This window comes from Pogoniulus pusillus, chromosome 12 (genome assembly GCF_015220805.1).
Source record: "Pogoniulus pusillus isolate bPogPus1 chromosome 12, bPogPus1.pri, whole genome shotgun sequence".
Taxonomy (NCBI): domain Eukaryota; kingdom Metazoa; phylum Chordata; class Aves; order Piciformes; family Lybiidae; genus Pogoniulus; species Pogoniulus pusillus.
In genome coordinates, this window is record NC_087275.1 from 23,925,898 (window position 1) to 23,945,665 (window position 19,768).

Here is a 19,768-nt window from a genome sequence, read left to right on the forward strand (position 1 = left end):
CTAAAGTTCCTGTTAACTTGTTCCTCTAGCAGTCTGAGGTCTCTTTGAATGGCAGTGCCAAGTGCTCCCTTCAGTTTGGTGTCATCTGCAAACTTGTTACTCCTTTGCATTGCACAGTAGATTCTTCAACAGTTGTTAAATAATATTGGCCTCTGTGTTAACCCTGAGGTCTGCTACTAACTGGACCTGCAACTATTGATCACAGTGCAGTCCAGCCAGTTTTTCACAATTCTTGGAGCCTACTTCAAGCCACAGCAGTTAAACCTTGGGTTTTTAGGAAGTAAAACAGACTATATCAGTTTAAAACATAAAAAAACCCCAACAAAAGACAAAACCCAAACACACCTTCCAGAGGAAAACCTTCCTAACTTCTTTTATGCTGCATAAATGTATAGTGCTCTAAAGACATCAGTCTCTAAATGCATCAAGGCATTTAGGCTTTTTAACTCTTCACATGAACAGACAAGTACCAATGAAATTGTGAGCTAAAGTTAATGGTTGTATGTGAAATTTCTGTATAGACTTTCAAGGGATTTGAAGAAGAGTTTGGCATGTTCTTCCTTAAGCTCTATTTAGTCTGTCTCCTGAGCTCAATTGCTCAATTCTTGCATTAGGATATGAATAAATTAGTGGGTTCTGAGATAACTGACAGGTGGTTCATTGGTTTTAGAGTGAGCTTGTTCTAGAAGGCAAACCAATTCATGAGTTCAGGTTGCCACAGAACTTACTTCTTTTTTTCTTTTTTCTTTTTTTCTTTGCTTGTTTCTCTGTATTAAAGCTTCATTAAAGCTGCCATTGCTTCATCAGGAAACTGGGACAATTCGGCACATCCCTTCACAGTCTTTAGTCTGTAGGCACTGAATCTATATAAAATTGGTTTCAACGCTGACTGTTTTTGTAACACTTAACAGACCTCAAAGAGGAACAGAGTATCTCACTGTGCAGGCCAGCTGTCTTGGCTGTTGATTTTTCAATTCTTTCATGGCCAGACTTGAAAGACCTTTAGGAAATGTTAGAAAGTAGTATTTTTACCTTTGAAACTGTACTGCGTATAACTGAGTTTGAGCTTTGTGTGTGGGTTTGTTTTTTTTTTTTTATCATGAATAGAATTCCTCCATGTAAAGGTGTAAATGAGGAAACTCAGAAGGCTTTGGACCGATCTCTTCTTGATTGCACTTTCCGATTACAAGGCAGAAACAATCGCACATGGGTTGCTGAGCTAGTGTTTGCAAACTGTCCACTGAATAGCACTTCATCCAGGGAGCAAGGTAAGCTTTATTTAGGAAGACTGGTACTGGAACTGCCTGTTCCAGTAGTTCTAATCTTTTGTTATTGCTGGACAGCTACCTGCTCTTAAGACTTCTAATAAACTACACTATACCTGAATCAAAATTTTGATTGCCGAGTCGATGTACTTCTGTGTAGTGGGTTAGGGATTTCCTCCCTGCAATTAAAATTTACCAGAGCAGTTCAGGTGCCTTGGAAGTAAGATAAAGCTAAATTTACAGCAAAGCTGAGTTTACAAGCATAGATAGATAGAATATGTTTACATGTATTTACAATTTAGAAATAATACAGAAATCCAATCTTCTGCCCCGAGACAAACAAAGCCCAGAGAGGGCCAATGCCACCCTCTCTCTCTCCGCAGACAGAAAACAATCAGCAAGGCTTAAGTGTTACCTGGTCAGCCAAGGTTAGTGGACGTGATTAGAGAGATGTGAATAGAGGCAGTGCCCCAGAGCAAAGAAGAAAGATTTGGTTATACTTTGGCTTTTTATCCGATTTAGCAAACCAATGAATTACATAGACTTTATTCTTTTACAACCAATGACCTAATTTTCTCTTGTTAGAATATTCCAATGAGCCTTGAACTAGCATATTCTGTAATTCAGCTATGCTTCCCAGTCACTTCACAATATCACCAAGGTTGGAAGAGACCTCACAGATCATCGAGTCCAACCCTTTACCACAGTGCCCAAGGCTAGACCATGGCACCAAGTGCCACATCCAACCTTGCCTTGAACTGCCCCAGGGACGACGACTCCACCACCTCCCCGGGCAGCCCATTCCAGTGCCCAATGACTCTCTCAGTGAAGAACTTTTCACTTGCTGCAGTTCATCCATAGTCTGTAGACCAGAGTTTAGGAACCATTAGTTCAATCAGTTTTTACCATCTCCTAACACTGCAGGCCCGACCCGTCACGTTTACCTAACCTATGAAAACCAGTTATCTGAACCAGTCGGAGGTCGCAAAGTTGTTGAGATGTTCCTTAATGACTGGAACAGCATTGCTCGGCTGTATGAATGTGTCCTGGAGTTTGCACGGTACTTACCAGGTACGGAAATCCCTTCTTTGTCATTGAAATGGTGTGTTTACAGACTGCTGTGGTTTTCCCACTCTGAACTCTTTTCACTCCTCTCTTCAAAGACATACCCAACCACTTGAACGTCTTTTCAGAAGTTCGTATCTACAACTACCGAAAACTTATCCTTTGTTACGGAACTACCAAGGGGAGCTCAGTAAGTAACTCCTCAGTGCACTTTGTGTTGGAAAACAAATTAGAGTTCCCAGAGTTGTGCTACAAAACATATCCTTGTAGGACATCATCGTGGAATTATTTTTGCTTTGTGTTGAAAAGACAGAAATAGAGAGTGCCAGGTTGCAGATTTGCTGGGTTACTAGATGCTCACAATGTTTGAGGAGCTGTGTAAGATACTTAATGTGGGAAGGACAGCTTTGTGTTCCTCACTGGTAAAAGCAGGTGTGGCAGCCTTTTTCTGACATACTTACAGTAAGTATTGCTACTGCTCCCTGCTGGATTGGTACATATGGATATATGAAAGATGAATGCCTAATTCTGCCTTAGAGGAGAGAACTCAACAAAACTTTAAGTGGAGTAATGTTCTTTCAAATTAGGTGGCCCTTAATTATTTTGTGGTAGTATTATTCCCTTGTTCAGACCTCTAACTTAGTCTGCAGTATTTGAATTTAGAGCCTCTTATTTCCTTTGAATGTTTGCCAATATCTTTGTCTTAAATACAAGGCAAAGAAGGAAGTAAGTGACAGACTAAGAGTCTATTGTGTGCAACTGATGCAAAATATTTGCTTCGTGGAAGGTTTTTGTATTCATATTCTAAGCTGAAATGTTAAGACAATTCCTTTGTGCATCTTACTGGGAGCAGCAGTATGGATTTTGCATGTTACTTCTTTATAAGGAAGTATTAACATGGCCAGAACAGTGTGAATCTCTTGCATTTTAATTTTTTCTATCTCACCTTTGGCAGAAAAAGGTGGTTTCTTTTAGGTTGACTTGCTAAAATACTTCCCCAGTTTCATGACTGCCAACAATCCAGATAGCTAAATAGCTGTTAAAGCTAACAGCACTTTTTTTTTTTCCTTTCTCACAACCTCAACAACCTTTGGGGAAGGTGAGTTAGGAATCAGAGTTAACAAAGAATGGGGAGGGGGGGAATTAAAGCAGACCAGCTTTCTTCCTGTAACTTCATAGTTGTTTTAGCTTCCAAGATAATTTTATGTTATTGACATTGCAGATCAGCATTCAGTGGAACTCCATACTCCAGAAGTTCCACATTTCACTGGGAACTGTTGGCCCAAACTCAGGTTGCAGTAACTGTCACAACACAATTCTGCACCAGCTCCAGGAGATGTTTAATAAAACACCAAATGTGGTGCAGTTGTTACAGGTAATGTTTTTAAAACTTCACTCAAGGAAAGTGCAGGAAAGTTGAAAACTCATTTGAGGTTAAACTGCTCTCTCCAAAACTACATCACAGAATCACAGAACAGTATGGTAGGGGTTAGAAATGACCTTGAAAGATCAAGTCCAACCCCTCTGCCAGGGCAGCATCATGTAGAGTAGATCAAACAGGAGCACGTCCAGGTGGGTTGAATGTCTCCAGAGAATGAGGCTCCCCATCCTCTCTGGGCAGCCTGTTCCAGTGTTTTTGTCACCCTTACAGCGAAAAAGGTTTTCTTTATGTTCATGTGGAACTTCCTATGCTCCAGCTTGCACCCATTGCCCCTTGTCCTATCATTGATCATCTCTGAGAAGAGCCTGGCTCCATCCTCATGACAGCTGCCCTTCACATATTTATAAACCATAATGAGACCACCTCTGTCTCCTCCAAGCTAAAGAGCCCCAGCTCCCTCAGGCTGTCCTCATAAGGAAGGTGTTCCACTCCCTTAATCGTCTTTGTAGCTCTGCACTGGACTCTTTCAACGAGTTCTATGAGGTCCTTCTTGAACTGAGAGGACCAGAACTGGACACAGTATTCCAGATGTGGCCTGACCAGGGCAGAGTAGAGGGGGAGGAGAACCTCTCTCGATCTGCTAATCACTCCCCTTCTGATACACCCCAGCATGCCATTGGCCTTCTTGGCCACTAGAGCACATTGCTGGCTCATGTATATCATGATTGTTTATGGTTCTCACCGTCAGAAGGTGGCTTGGGGAAGGCAGATTGTATCCCCTGCTGTGCCCCATTTTCCCTGCCCTTTACTTAAAGGTATACATCCTGATCTCTCAACGTCTGTTCTCTCTCAGGTTTTGTTTGACACTCAGGCTCCCTTAAACGCCATCAACAAACTTCCAACTGTGCCCATGCTGGGTCTGACTCAACGCACCAACACTGCCTATCAGTGTTTCTCAATTCTGCCACAGTCCCCCACGCACATCAGGCTGGCTTTTAGGAACATGTACTGCATTGACATCTACTGCCGGAGTCGTGGCGTTGTAGCCATACGCGATGGGGCCTACAGTCTCTTTGACAACAGCAAAATAGTTGAAGGCTTTTACCCTGCGCCTGGATTAAAGGTGACTGTTTCTGTGGGGTTTGGCACGTTGTCAGTAAACCAGTGTCTAACGTGGAGGTGTATGAATCTGTTGTGAAGGGTGCGAGAAGGTTTTTTGGTGAAGAGCTGCAGTCTTCCAAAGATTCCGAGCAAAAGTTCTGTCAGTACAGTTGTTAACTGTACAGTAACTGTACTGTACTGTTAACTGAATCAAAAGATTGTCTTTAGGAAACCAGCATTAAATGTTAGGTTGAGGGGTGTTTTTTTTAGCTGAAATAAAACAACATAGAGGCTATTTTCAGGTATCCTTTTGTTTAAAATTGCTGAAGCATTGCAACTATCCTAGAAGTGTTGTCCAGGGTTAAAAACAACTGATCCTCACAAACAGTGTGGCAGAAGACTGCTCATAGATTGCAGATGAGGAAGTGCTGCATGTCAGATGATTATTGGCAGATACTTCTTTTCAAATAGTTTCCATCAGTGTGTGGCAGGAGCTTATGGCTTTGCTTCTGAACACAGTGCTGGTTTGCTCTTTCTGAAAAGTGAACCTGTATATGCTGATCCAATACTGTGACTTGGGGCATCTTTTATCAGTGCCAGTTGTACTTAAGTGTTGGAAAGTGGCACCCACTGTGAAACAGGATACTTTGCTAATCTTTTTCTTCTGACAGCAGTAACTGAACACTAATTTTCTGGTGCTACATTTAGCTGATCATAAGTATCTACCTTTTTTATGATTTCCAAATGGAAAGCTAATGGGAAGAGGGCAGGAAATTTAGATACCAGTGGAAAATACAAGAGGAGGAAAGTGGGAAGGTAAAGGAGGAAGTAAGACAAGAAGGCTGTCTGGGAACAAGAGAATGTTATGGAGGAAGTGACCTGGGTGTTCTTACCCAACAGGGTTAGCTGTAGGTGTGATACAACAGCCTGGTAGTTATAGATATTGATGAGCTGTTCTCAAACAGCTATTTCCAGGTGCAGAGTTTTCCCTTTTTAAGGGAGAACGAAGAATGTTGATACTTCAATTAACTAGAGATATTTTGTGTTATTTTATGTTAAGGTTTCTTGTTTGGTGGTGATTCATAACCTTGTGTTTTAAAATTAAGAAAAATAAAGAAAATTAAGCTTGAATATCCACTGAGAAGCTCTGTAAATTCTTCATGCTGTATATAGTGAATGCCCACTGGCAGGTAGTTCAGGGACCTGCTTGTTTTGTATGTTCTGTAGCTGATCAAGTTGTATAAAAGCTTGGCAAATACTGATGCTCATTTGTGTATTAGAATTCCAACAGAAGAATTGCTAACAGAGATGATTTTTCCACAGACATTCCTGAATATGTTTGTTGACAGCAATCAGGATGCACGAAGACGATCTGTAAATGAAGATGATAACCCACCTTCTCCTATTGGAGGGGACATGATGGACTCGCTGATATCGCAGCTTCAACCCCAGCAGCCACCACAGCAACCACAACAGCAGGTATCCTGCAGGCAAAATTTTTCTTGTTGTCTTCCACAGCTCTAGGTTTCCAAGAACTTACATTCTAAAAGGATCAGCAGTGAAAAATGGAAAGGGAGACTATAAAACTGCTCTGCTGCAGAACTCCCCTTAGGGCAAAAAGTATTCATTTATTTTGCCATTTCTCATGCCAGTGTAAACAGCCTGTAGCGTATGAACAGGAGGTTTGGAAGGTCACATGAGATTTGCTGCCTTAGAAGTGAAGGACTGAGGGAGGGAAAACAGCTGTTTTAAGATAGAAGATGGGGGGAGGGTATGGCAGAGTCAGTACACTTGGCTGTTACAGAGTGGCAGATAAAAGGAAATGAGGTGCAGAGGTTAATAGCTCTGTCTTGAGGAGAACCTGCAAAAAGCCTCTGAAAAGAATAGTGAGCTATAAGGCAATACAAGTAATCAAACAACTATCTTGATGGACCTGTAAGATTCGTGGGTGGGGACCAAACTTTAATTTGTGTTCTCCTGCCCGTACTTAACTTCAGTTTTAGTACAAAATTGTCCAAAATGTTTATTGTCCTTTTGCTGACAATTTCAGCCATTTGCAAAACAGGCAGGAGCATCAGGAGCATATCCTCTTACTTCACCACCCACTTCCTATCACAACACAGTGACCCCATCTCCATCTATGATGCACACACAGTCACCAGGTAAGATGTGTGCTAGAAATGCATGCATGTAAACCTTTGTTCACGCATGCTCCTTCTGTTATTTGAACTGTATTTAGCTCCAGGCTTACCAAGAGAATTGACCTTATGTTGTGAAAACTCAGCAAAGCAAAGTCCTGCCATGCATGGTTTGGAAAGTACATTTTGAAGCTAAAAAAAAAATCCATGCAGTGAAACTTTAGCTGTGTAATGCTTGGGACTGTTTCATTCTTATGGCTTATAACTTGCTCAGATCAAAACCTGTTAATTTTAAATACCTGCTTCTTCAGAAAAGCTTTTCATCACCGAAACTCTGCCTTCTGCTTCCAGCTATTGATTCAGCAGCTAAAAGTGTTTAAATGTGGGGAATGGCTGGGCAGAGGGAAAATGCCATTCTTCAAGCCAAATATCTTGGAAAGCTTCCCTTGGGTGGTGAATCAATCTGGAAAATGTAACGCTCATGCACGTACACAATAAAGCCTTTGAGTGCAAAAATAAATTCTCGTGAATTTTGTTTGCTCTCTCCCTTAAAAGGGGATAGCTGATAGGAAAAAATTGTAACAGAAACCCAGGAAATGTGTGTGTTGAGTGATGTGATGTCTTTGCTTAGGCAATTTGCATGCTGCAAGTTCACCCAGTGGAGCTCTGAGAGCGCCATCACCAGCATCCTTTGGTCCAACTCCTTCACCTTCCTCTCTTGGAATCACAATGGGACAAACAGCCAACTTTGCCAGCCCACATGGTGAGTCCTTCACTGGCAGGTGTATATAGTGACAGGGAATGCATATTTGCTTCTTGAAGTCTTCCAGAACAGATCTAAGTTAATTGAGGAAGCCTTGTGTTCTGTAATTGGTGTAAACAGCTGTTTTCATACATGTGAGTGTAGCTTTTAACAGTGGTCAAATGTAGCTGCATGGAATGTTGAGGTGTTCCTCACATGTTTAAAATTCACTGTCAGTTACTCTTTCCAGCTTACTAACATGGGAAAATTACACATGGTCTTGTAACACAGCAGTGGCTGCAGCTTTTACTGAGTGTTGTCTCTTGTTAGATTAGTTGATGTATTTTCACTGCTTATGTTTCCTGCAACTGGAACAGATTAGAAATTGAGGTACTTGCAATTTTGAGACATTGTCCCAGTCTTTCTGGTTTGACATACCTATACCCAAACAGCATGCCTTTTGGTTGTTTCCTTTAATTAAGATTTTTGGAAAGCTGCCAAACAAAGGTTTGTTGTAATCACAGTGCATTGGAAACCATGTTGTAGGTCACATTAAATGAATAGTTTAGATTTGTAGTTGTAGCAGACCGATTTAACTGTCAAGATGAGCAAAGTGAGAGAGATATTTACAGATTTTACTAAGCCTTTTTTTTACATTTCTAGACTGGAAAAGCTGATGCTTTAAAAAAAAATAAAAACTCTCTTGTAACATCTATAGGTACCATAGACCCAAGCTCACCATACACCATGATGTCACCCAGTCAGCGTGCAGGGAACTGGCCAGGATCTCCTCAGGTGTCTGGTCCATCACCAGCAGCACGGATGCCTGGAATGTCACCAGCCAACCCTTCCCTTCATTCACCTGTCCCAGATGCCTCTCATTCCCCACGAGCTGGAACAAGTAGGTTTCTTCATCAGTGTTATGATTGTAAAGCACTCATGCTTAACGCTTCTAGTTCTGTTCTGTTTGGCGTTTTTGTGTGTCAGTCTAACAGTCCTGTCTGCTCTCGTGCAATGAAATAGCTAAGGAAATTAATCCTTTTTTCTGTTCTAGTTCAAATCTATAACGACTTGGAAAACCTGTTAGATCGTACAGCAAACACTTCAGCAGGATTGATACCTCTTAGTGCACTGCAGAAATGAGTCTTAAACTATTGACTGAGAAAATTCCTCAGAGCAAAAGCAATCATAGCCATATTTACCTACCCAAATACCAACTTTTCGGATGATGGAGTTCTAGTGCTGCTCTTGCACATCTGATTTAGCCATCTTACTGAGTTTGTTGTGCAGACCTGCTATCTGCTGGCATGCTGCAGAAAGGGACAAAGGGAGTAGAATTTTAATGTTACTGAGACATTCTTTGACTCCATCTTACCTGTTGCCTATCACCAGGTAGAGAAATTCTTAAATAAGAAGGATTAAGCTTTAGCCCAGAGAACTCATTGCTTTTATAGTGACAAATACACCGAACACCTATCTTCTATTTTGGCTTAAATGATTCCTTGCTTACCTTTTCTGTATCAACAGGTTCCCAAGTAATGCCAACTAGCATGCCTCCACCTCGTAAACTACCTCAGCGCTCTTGGGCTGCATCCATACCTACAATCCTTACCCACAGTGCCTTGAATATTCTGCTGTTGCCCTCTCCTACCCCTGGGCTCGTGCCAGGACTAGCTGGCAGCTATCTTTGCTCCCCTCTTGAGCGATTCCTTGGATCAGTTATTATGAGAAGACATCTTCAGAGGATTATACAACAGGAAACGGTATGGTTCAGGTTAAAGTTGACCAACTATGACTTCATAGTTTTCTTTCTCGTGCTTCTGTATTCCATGTCTTTCAAATTGGGCACAAGCTGAAATGCTTCACATGTAGTAAAAATTTGCTGTTGGATTTTTGTTGTACTTCTGAGTCTTGCCATCTAAACTGTCAAAATGTAGAAAAAAAAACATTCAATTCTATTTTGAAAAGAAGCAGAAGTGGAAAGGGAAATCCTGTTTGGTTTGAGTGAGGCTTGATAACCAACATGATAGCAAGACTCTGACCAGAATTTATCTGTGGTGGCTTCTTTGAGTTTAGCAATGTCTGTTGGAACCTAACTAGAATAGCCACAGGGTTACTATGGATGCCACACTTGGCAGAAGTGCCCAAATTACTAGTTGACAGTAACTGAACTACTCAGTCACAAATGTTGCTTTAGGGTTTAGGACAGACAATGTGTGTCTCCTCTTCTTTGACATGATTCAGTGACAGAGAAAGAAACAAAATCTTGCATAAGCTTCATTCTCAAGGCAATTTTACCCATATCCAAATATCACACACTTCTTTCTGGAACAAGGGCAGATTTATTATTGGAGTCTTGGGACTCAATCTGTGTGTTCATACAGTTTAATGAGTCATTAATTGAATGTGATGCTTGTTTTTATGCAGCTACAGTTAATAAACTCCAATGAACCAGGTGTAATTATGTTTAAGACGGAGGCATTGAAATGCAGGGTTGCTCTCAATCCCAAGACCAACCAGACTTTGCAACTGAAAGTAACACCTGAAAATACAGGACAGTGGAAATCTGAGGAGTTACAAGTTCTGGAGAAGTTCTTTGAAACAAGGGTATGTGCTCAAATCCTTAATGCTTAGATTTTTATGCATTGCTTTCAATCTCTGGTGGTGTTTTGAGTGGCGCCGGTGACTTTCACAGGCAAAGGTAGAGACTGCAAATGTAACATTAAGAGCTGTATGTGTTGGTTACCATATTAAATTGCACAGCTCATTATCTCAATAGTCAGTGCTAAATGGTGTCTTCTTTTAGGTTGCAGGACCACCTTTTAAAGCGAACACACTAATAGCCTTCACAAAATTACTAGGGGCTCCAACGCATATCCTCAGGGACTGCGTACACATCATGAAACTTGAGCTGGTAAGTTTACTGTTCTATTTAGTTCTCCCAGCTTTGGTTGTTATGTTTTAAAAAGGTGCTATATCATTATCTTTACCTATAAACATATAAATCACTTTAGTTTTATCACAGAATTGTAGAATCACCCAGGTTGGAATGGAATCTTTAAAGGTCATGTAGTGCAGCCCTGCTGCAGTGAGCAGTGACATGTTCAGCTGCATCAGGTGGCCCAGGGCCCTGTGGAGCTTCACCTTGAATATATATATATGTATGTATAAAAATGTCATTTAGTGTTAATAAGCAAGTTTTCATTTTACTGCTAGCTGTCCTAGAAACTTCCAAAGCTTCTCCTTTAAACTGATGATTGTGAGAAACTGCACAATAGGCATATGGATAGGCTGTCTGGAATCTTTCTGTTTGTACTCTTGTTTACCCTATGCTCAATTCATTCAGAGATATTCTGACTTGTGCTAAACCTGGCAACATCTCCCAGGTTTAGGTAGAGAGGCACGTTATACTTTCTAGTGAATCACAGAATGTTAGAGGCTGAAAAGGACCTTGAAATATCATCCAGTCCAACCTCCCTGCCAGAGCAGGATCTCCTACACCAAGTAACACAGGAACACATCCTGGGAGGTTTTGAATATCTCCAGAGAAGGAGACTCCACAACCTGCCCTAGGCAGCCTGTTCCAGTGTTGTGTCATCTCCACAGTGAAGAAATGTTTCTTCATGTTTCCATGGAACTTCCTATGCCTCAGCTTCCAGCCACTGCCCCTTGTCTTACCATTGGGCATCACCCAGCAGAGCCTGGATCCATCCTCTTGGCACTGATCCTTTACGTATTCATAAACATGAATGAAGTCACCCCTCAGTCTCCTTGTCTCCAAGCTAAAGAGCCCCAGCTCCCTCAGTCTCTCCTCATAAGGAAGATGTTCCACTCCCTTCATTGTTTTTGTGGCTCTGCACTGGACTCTTTAAAGCAGTTCCCTGAGGTCCTTCTTAAACTGAGTGGCCCAGAACTGGACACAGTATTCCAGATGTGGCCTCATCAGGACAGAGTAAAGAGGGAGGAGAACTATTCTGGACTACTAATCACAGCCCTTCAAATGCACCCCAGAATGGCATTGACTTTCCTAGCCACAAGAGCACATTGCTGTCTCATGGTCAACCTTCCATTCACTAGGACCCCCAGGTCCTTTTCACTTTCACTGCTCTCCAGCAGGTCAGTCTAGTTGATAGCCATGTGTGTCACTGACACAGGGCCCTCTCTCTGTTGCTCTTTCTAAACAGTTCCCTGATCAGGCGAGTCAACTGAAATGGAATGTGCAGTTTTGTTTAACCATTCCTCCCAGTGCACCGCCAATTGCACCCCCAGGAACACCTGCTGTTGTGCTGAAGTCCAAAATGTTGTTTTTTGTAAGTAGAGATAGATAATCTGTTTTAAAAATCTGTGGGCTGTATGTCTTTGAAATCATCATGGGGTAGCAGCAAATCATAACTGTGCTATATCTGTCTACTCTTAAGAGGTAAAACTGTTCTGCCATTTGGAAGCTGAGATTTGCATGCATCTCTTGTAATTAGTGCAGTTAGTGTTCATACTCTCCTTCCCATAAAAGCACAGCAACCTCTTGTGTTTTGTCTTCTTGGAGAAGTGTTGACTATATAGAGTTCATTTCTCCCTGAGCTTCAGGTATCTTAGAGTGCTCAATTTCAGGGTGTTTTGCTCTTCTCTGAGGTGCTAACCACCTAGATTAAGTGATATGCTCAGTGGTGCTGGAAAAGGATAGCAGGAGTGAGATGTTTAGAACAAATCTATATTAGTGTTGTCTCTGAGGCAATTCTCCCTGTAGGGTACTTTTGAGAAGAGTCTATACCTGATTGATAACTACTTGTTACAGAATTGAAAAGTGAGGAGGTGGAAGTGCATGCTGGCTGTAGACCTAGAGTGTTTAAGTGTATCAGAAGTTATGTTGTGAAGTGTGTGGTCATTCAATTTAACACACTTCGTGCGTTTTCTTTTTCCCCACAGCTCCAGCTAACACAGAAAACAACAGTCCCACAGGAAGCTGTTAGTATTATTGTTCCAATTATTTATGATATGGCTTCAGGTACAACGCAACAGGCTGACATTCCGAGGCAGCAGAACTCTTCTGTTGCAGCTCCAATGATGGTTAGCAATATTCTAAAGAGGTTTGCTGAACTGAATTCACCACGACCAGGTACCGTACATGTCCAGTAGATATATTCTTCTCACCCAGACATCAGTGATAAATCTCCAATGTAAAATTAAATCTCTCTTAGATCTGAATTCTTCTTGGGTTCTTATCGTACTTCTTTAGTGATTACAGACTCCTGATGTGACAGGCAATATATACCTTAGCAAGTATTGGCAACACAACACTAGGTTTACATGGATTTTGCTGTTCTGCCCAAGTGACAGAATGAACCTCTTGTTGGCTCAACAGTAGGAGTCGTGATTTTTAACAGATGGGCCCAGAATGAGTCACAAGAAGTATGCTCTGGTCAAGTTTTCTTGGGTAATTATGGAGTCACTGAGATTAACAGTGGCATAAAAAGGGATGTTAAAATAGTTTTCAAAACTTGTGCATGTGCTGTGAACGATTGAAAAGTAATTGGAGTGATAGTATACACACTGACAGAGGAGGAGTATGCAAATGGAAGTGCATACAGTTTTATCCACCAAATGTGCTGTGAAGTGAGTGAGTTGCATAGGTAGTTAGGAATGTTCATTGGCCTGTAGGTAGTGCACCTTGAGTAGCATTGTGCTTTCTTTTCCCTCGTTTGTCCTGCTTTTTTTGAAGTATCCAAAACATTGAATAGCATTAGCAGGTTCTTTGAGCAGCATGTTGTCTGTAAGCAGTGGTTTGAGGTCCTGATACACAGATGGCTCATAAGAACAGTAGTTTTTGGTTCTGCTGTAGTTGCATACTGAAGAGCAAAGCCTTTTTTCAATAATCGAATAGTTGGAAGTTGTGAATCCAGAGGTTGAATTCTGCTTCTGTTCTGTACAGTTACTCATCTCATTGTTATGAGGTAATTCTAACAATGTTTGGTGGCTCGTTTTGATTGCTAGAACGTGACCAATATTTATCTTAAATTGGTGTGGATATGCATACGTACTGAAAATTGTGCCGAGATTGAAACTAGGAGGCATTTTCAGTCTAACTTATAGTAATAGTGTAGGTTAATAGGAGAGATAATAAATAGCCTTGAGGGCGTGTCTGGGTTTATATGTAAGAGTTCTGTATGTGGTACAGAACTATTGTTTGTGTAGCATTTTGATTGCAAGATAACGTTCACCTAAACTTCAGGTGTTTCTTTTGGAATGTGCTTCCCCACTGAGCTCCCCTGGTGTGGGGAAGGGTAGGTACTTGTCTTGCTGTTTGTTATTGCACTAAACTACATTTTAAGGTAAACCCTTTGCAAAGTACCACAGCACATGGAGTAACTGTCAAAGCTGCTCTTGAGTATTCCAGGTTTGATGTCTTCTGATGATCAGGATAGACCATTTTTGTTTTGTCCAACAAGGTTTGATGTAGTTTGTGAATGCGGTACAGGGAGCAGAGTATAGACAAGGGAGAAGAATGCATCTGAAAAGAGTTTGTGGCCCCAAGCAAGACCTTATCCAGTCAAAGACAAAGGTAGCTAGCTGAGCAGATGACATTTCTAGTAGTCTTTCTTCTGACTTCTAAAAGAAAGAATGAGTCTGCATGGATTGATTTATTTGTTTATTTCCACCACCCAACCAAAGTAGGATCTTCCCTGAGGACACTTGAAATGCAATTTCCTGTGTTCTTACTGTCAAAACTTACATTATATCTGACAAAAGGGAAACTTCTTTTCTTTGCTGTTGAAAAGTAAAGGAGAGGCAACAGATGAAAGTAGATAGTTGGGAGACTTCTTTTACAGCAGTAGTACATGGTGGGGGGGATCTCAGGTGCATATTCTTTCTTTTCTGATGCTATTTTGCTGTACCCAGGATTTTCCTACCTGCATTAGCTTTTCTGCTTCTCTAATTACAATTTGCTTGGTTAAATGAGTTTTTCACTGCTTCAGTCAGAAAGAACCAGGGCTTCCCAGCGTGCACGTATGATATTACTGGCACTTTCATTGTAACTCATAATCAGTGTTGCCTCGTTTTGGCTGTATCTTTTTTACCTTTCTCTCTTTGTGAGAAAGTATTTTGTATTCAGCTTAATTTTCCTCTTAATAAAATGGTAGTGCCTGAAAAGTAAGTTCTTCTGGAAGAGTTTTCTTTTCAGATCTGTGGGCAAACACGTTCTGCTGTATTTAACAGCAGTAAAATGTTTACTTGTTGTGAGTATGCTGTCATTCCAAGGTCACTTTACCTATGTCTCCATGGGGAAAAAATACTTTATTTTGGGACAATAATTATACAAACCAAGATGGAATATCCAGTGCCTTGGAATATTAGGGTTAAACATGAGCTGTACGTCCACAACCTGCATTATGTAGTGGACATCAAACTGGTAAGGAAATGAGAAGTCCCTTCAGATACTGAAGGGTAACAATTAGAGAGGAACTCAAGGGACTTGTGATATGTCTTAAAGCACTTCACAGCCAGGCTTTTTTTTTGTAACTGATGCAGTGGATGGTGTTTAGCCCTGATTTTGTAGCATTGGTATGATAGTATCCCGCCCAAAATAATACCAGGAATCCCTATTGGCAGTTAGGACTAATGCATCTCAGCAGGCTCTGCTTTTACCTCTTTGCTTACACTCTTGCTCCTTCAGCAACAAAACTCAACCTCTTCTAACTGACAGTTCTTGAAATATGCAATAAAAATTCAGCTCAGCGTGACCAGGGAATAATAGTGGGTGTTAATTGCATTCTCTTTCCAGGACACAGTAGATGACATCTGTGTAATGCTTTTTGTTGTTGTTGTTCTAATACATCGTTTGTTACTGTGATGAAAACCCTTTTGATTCTCTTGGTTTTAACCTTTTGATTCTATTGGTTTTAAGTTATTTCAGAATGCCTGGGGGGGGGGGGGGGGTTTGTCAAAAATGATGGTATTCAAAACTTGAGGCAATTCTGGCTGGTCTTTCCTCTCTCTGTTAGATCTCAGCTGTTTGAAACAGAAGTCCATTTGCTCTGTCTTTTATTTAGCAGTTCAGATGCCGTGGGTAAAGCCAGAGCCAAATGGATTGAAAGAAGCAAATTTCTGACTTTTGCCTGGTCTTGGAACTTGAAATGTTTCCAAAACAAGGCTTGTAACAGAAAACATCATCCAGCTGTCTCAGACTTGAGTCATTGGGAATGTTTAATTTGTGCTCTTGATCAACTGAAATAGAACTTTGAAAAAGTTGAGGGGGAAGAGGTGTGGGGTTGTTTTTTTTTTTCTTTCTAAGACATAGTGTTTTTAATTAATAACACGTAGAAAAATTCAGATACATTCTAGTACAGTTTCAATCCAACACGCAAAAGCAATTGCAGTTGAAGAGCTCCCTGCCATTTAATGCCCAATAAAAGCAGGCCTGCTGGGCAGACCCAGAGAGCCGCATCGCTTAAACCGAGTGCCAAGGTGCTGGAGGCCTGCTGGGCCGGGAGGGGGCGCTGTGCGGCGTGAGCAGGGGGCGCTGTGCGGCGTGAGGAGGGGGCGCTGTGCGGCGTGAGCAGGGGGCGCTGAGCGGCAGCAGGGGGCGCTGTGCGGCGTGAGCAGGGGGCGCTGTGCGGCGTGAGCAGGGGGCGCTGAGCGGCAGCAGGGGGCGCTGTGCGGCGTGTGTGCTAACCTATCTCTTTTCCCTGTTCCAGGTGAATGCACAATATTCGCGGCCGTTCGTGATTTGATGGTTAATCTTGCGCTGCCCCCTGGTGGGCGTCCCTAAGACACTTTTAAAAGAAGGCTGAGAGTGAGACAAACACCTCTAAAAAAATTATATATATATATATATATGTGTGTGTGTGTGCAATATATATATATATATATATGTATAGCAAAGCCTTCGATTAAAAGAGGACATTTTACTTTCTTTTTTTTACCCCCACCCCCCTCCCAAGAGCTAACTATAATAAACTGGCAAACTTTCAGGGATGCACTTTCATCAACTTGAGTATCACCACGACTTTTGTATAGTGCTGTTGTATAGTGTGTTTTAATGAGAGACACTTGGGACAAGGTAATAGATTGAAGTATCAGCTTGCTGGTAATAGATTTAATATTCTGTTTTATACTATAAAGATTATGAAAATGCCAAACTTGTTTGTTTATTTGATTGTTTTTTTTTTCCCTGGGTTTGTTTGGTTTTTTTCTTACGTTTTGGTGTAATAGTCCTTTTTTAAGGCAGGTCTGTCATTTTTGAATACTGTAAAACTGTGACAAACTTTATATTGAAGCTGTATTTTAATATGACTGCTTTGAATCCTGAAACAATTTATTTGGGCTTGTTGTAAACATGTCCCCGAAAAGCAATATTTAATAAACTGGATTAAAAAAAAAATCTTCAACTGGATACTGTATAATCTTAAACTTCATTCCTCTCTAACCACTGGCCAGACCTCTTGTATTCACAATTACTTGGCTGTATGTGATCTTAGAATCACAGAAGCAACCAGGTTGGAAGAGACCTCCAAGATTACCCAGCCCTATCCAGTCAACTAGACCATAGCACTAAGTGCCTCATCCAGGCTTTTCTTGAACACCTCCAGGGATGGCAACTCCACCACCTCCATGGGCAGCCCATTCCAATGCCAATCACTCTCTCTGCCCACAACTTCCTCCTAAAATCCAGCCTACACCTTCCCTGGCACAACTTGAGACTGTGTCCCCTTGTTCTATTGCTGGTTGCCTGGGCGAAGAGACCAACCCCCACCTGGATACAACCTCCTTTCAGGTAGTTGTAGACAGCAATGAGGTCCCCCCTGAGCCTCCTCTTCTCCAGGCTGCACACCCCCAGCTCCCTCAGCCTCTCCTCATAGGGTTTGTGTTCCAGGCCCCTCACCAGCTTTGTCGCCCTTCTCTGGACGCATTTTTATTCGCACACACACACACTCTGCGAACTGAACAACTAAACAAAAGTTCTACTCATTTATTCTGTGGATTTGATTTATTCCAGGCCATAGGAACACAGGGTCTGTTAATTTTCCTGATTGTAAAGATAACCAGTAATTAGTTAAAACAATGTGTCACTTCTTAAAAGAACCTGCATCTTTTCTGTTCCAACAGCAAAGTTGTGTTGGAAGAAAGCACCCTTTGTCGTCTGTCATGGAGTCTGTGATTACAGACACCTTGATAATACTAGACTCTATTTGTTTGTAGTAAAGGCAGGTAAGGTAGGAACTTCAGCTATGTATCACAGCATTGGAGAAGCTGATCCACAACCTCACATTTAATTCTTTTGAGTTGGATGTTTCTAGATAATTTTGTAAGTGGTGGCTGAAGAATCCTGTCACTGAATAAAATTTCCATTCTCAGGAATCACTCTGTCATTTAACCATTTGTCCTCAAGGATCAGGAATTCTCACATTTTTACGGAGTTCAGGTTGGTTTTCTGATTTCCTTCAAGAGCAGCTTTCTGCTCTGCAGCCTCACTGACCCTTTGTAGAGCTCTGTCGGCTCCCTGCTCAGCAGGTGGACAATTGAAAGTAACTTTAAAGAAGCTTTGGGGGCTGTATTCCAGCCTGCCTTGCTGTCTCTAAAGCTGTCCATTGCCCCTACAACTGTTGCAACACTTCTTTCCCTGTGAATAAATTAATCTCTTTCAGAGCTTTTGCCATTAGAAATAATCTCTTGGTTGGTGTCCACTTCAGAGCTTGGCCTTCAACCCATGTTTTTAGGCATTGGTATTGTCTCAGTATTTCTCTTGTCTGTGTGTATCTAACAGATGGTTATGCAGGTTCAGCTTCTGAAATACAAAACTCATCTGCTGGAGTGAAAACCCTGGAAATCTTTAAACGTGGCTGCTGCTCACTTGGGAAGGGATAAATATTTCAGGATTTTTACAAACTCATGTTTTAAAAACCTGGGGGGGGGGGGAAGGGGAAGTGTGTGTCAATGAAATATATATACATGTATATTATGAATATATATGTAGTGTGTGGGTATGTATGTATACCTGAAAAAAACATCAGCTATTGTGGTGGATGCTACTCTAGATCTAAGGTCTGAGCATTGCCACACCTTAAAGCAGCTTTCTGATACACAAGTACCTCTGGATCAAGGGTAGGACTGGATGATCTTTGAGGTCTCTTCTAACTAGATGTATTCTGTGATCTGCTGGTCTCTGTGTTTTAAGGGGCAGATGAGCATGCTGGCACCTAAAGGCCCTCACTCTTGAAAGCTTCAGCACTGCTTGGAAAACAAAAGGGAGGAAAAGAGGTGTCCCCACAGGGCAGAGAAAACAAAATAAATGAACTAGTGACATGTTTGTGAGCTGATATTCCCAATCTGAGACATGGGAAGATCAGATTTTGTTTTATACTATACACACCACCCCTCTTAACACACACCAGTTTTAAGCCTTCCTCCTGAATCACAGAATCATTGAGGCTGGAAAAGACCTCTGAGATCATCAAGTCCATCTTATAATCTAACACCATCTTCAGGAAAATGCTTTTGGTAAAAGGAAGCATTTCCTGCTGACCAGTGGCACTTGTTCCTTTCAAAGAGGAGACTGTGAGTATTTACAAATGCAGTTTTAAGTTTCTACATGTGCTCAGCCTGGTTTTCTGGTAGGTAGATGTTAGATCCACCTGCTGCATTGGGACTGTTTGCAGCTTTTCGTCATTACAGGAGATTTCTTTGTCAGTATCACAGTATCATCAGGGTTGGAAGAGACCTCACAGATCATCAAGTCCAACCCTTTACCACAGAGCTCAAGGCTAGACCATGGCACCAAGTGCCACGTCCAACCTTGCCTTGAAGTGCTTTATTTCACTAGAAGCGCTGCAGTGACTCCACATCCTGTGGTAGCCATAGGTTGTTGCTCGTAAACCTGCTCGGAGAACAAGCATGAGAGAAATGGAATTATACTGAGGGGGGGAAAAAGCATTTCTGGTCTGATCCACAGATCTAGCTGGTGTCTGATGGGAAGGCAGATTTTCAGCTATCCAGAAAGCCATTCCAGGTGACAGCAATAGATTTTGTGGCTTTCCAGATAACCATTATTGATAATCTTAAGGGTTTTCTTAGGATAGAAAAT

General features: G+C 41.6%; 1 protein-coding gene across 1 annotated transcript in view; it reads left to right on the forward strand.

Moving 5' to 3' along the window:
* The window catches only part of MED14 (mediator complex subunit 14), a 40,342-nt gene extending 23,271 nt beyond the window's left edge, over nucleotides 1–17,071 (forward strand). The window contains exons 17-31 of the mRNA XM_064151909.1: nucleotides 1,108–1,268; nucleotides 2,190–2,336; nucleotides 2,429–2,520; nucleotides 3,553–3,705; nucleotides 4,565–4,834; nucleotides 6,136–6,291; nucleotides 6,863–6,974; nucleotides 7,582–7,713; nucleotides 8,411–8,593; nucleotides 9,220–9,455; nucleotides 10,120–10,299; nucleotides 10,499–10,606; nucleotides 11,877–12,002; nucleotides 12,616–12,805; nucleotides 16,383–17,071. Of these exons, the coding sequence (XP_064007979.1) occupies nucleotides 1,108–1,268; nucleotides 2,190–2,336; nucleotides 2,429–2,520; nucleotides 3,553–3,705; nucleotides 4,565–4,834; nucleotides 6,136–6,291; nucleotides 6,863–6,974; nucleotides 7,582–7,713; nucleotides 8,411–8,593; nucleotides 9,220–9,455; nucleotides 10,120–10,299; nucleotides 10,499–10,606; nucleotides 11,877–12,002; nucleotides 12,616–12,805; nucleotides 16,383–16,456 (2,320 nt within the window). The 3' untranslated portion in view covers nucleotides 16,457–17,071. The remainder of the gene's footprint in view (nucleotides 1–1,107; nucleotides 1,269–2,189; nucleotides 2,337–2,428; nucleotides 2,521–3,552; nucleotides 3,706–4,564; nucleotides 4,835–6,135; nucleotides 6,292–6,862; nucleotides 6,975–7,581; nucleotides 7,714–8,410; nucleotides 8,594–9,219; nucleotides 9,456–10,119; nucleotides 10,300–10,498; nucleotides 10,607–11,876; nucleotides 12,003–12,615; nucleotides 12,806–16,382) is intronic.
* The last annotated feature ends 2,697 nt before the right edge of the window (nucleotides 17,072–19,768 follow it).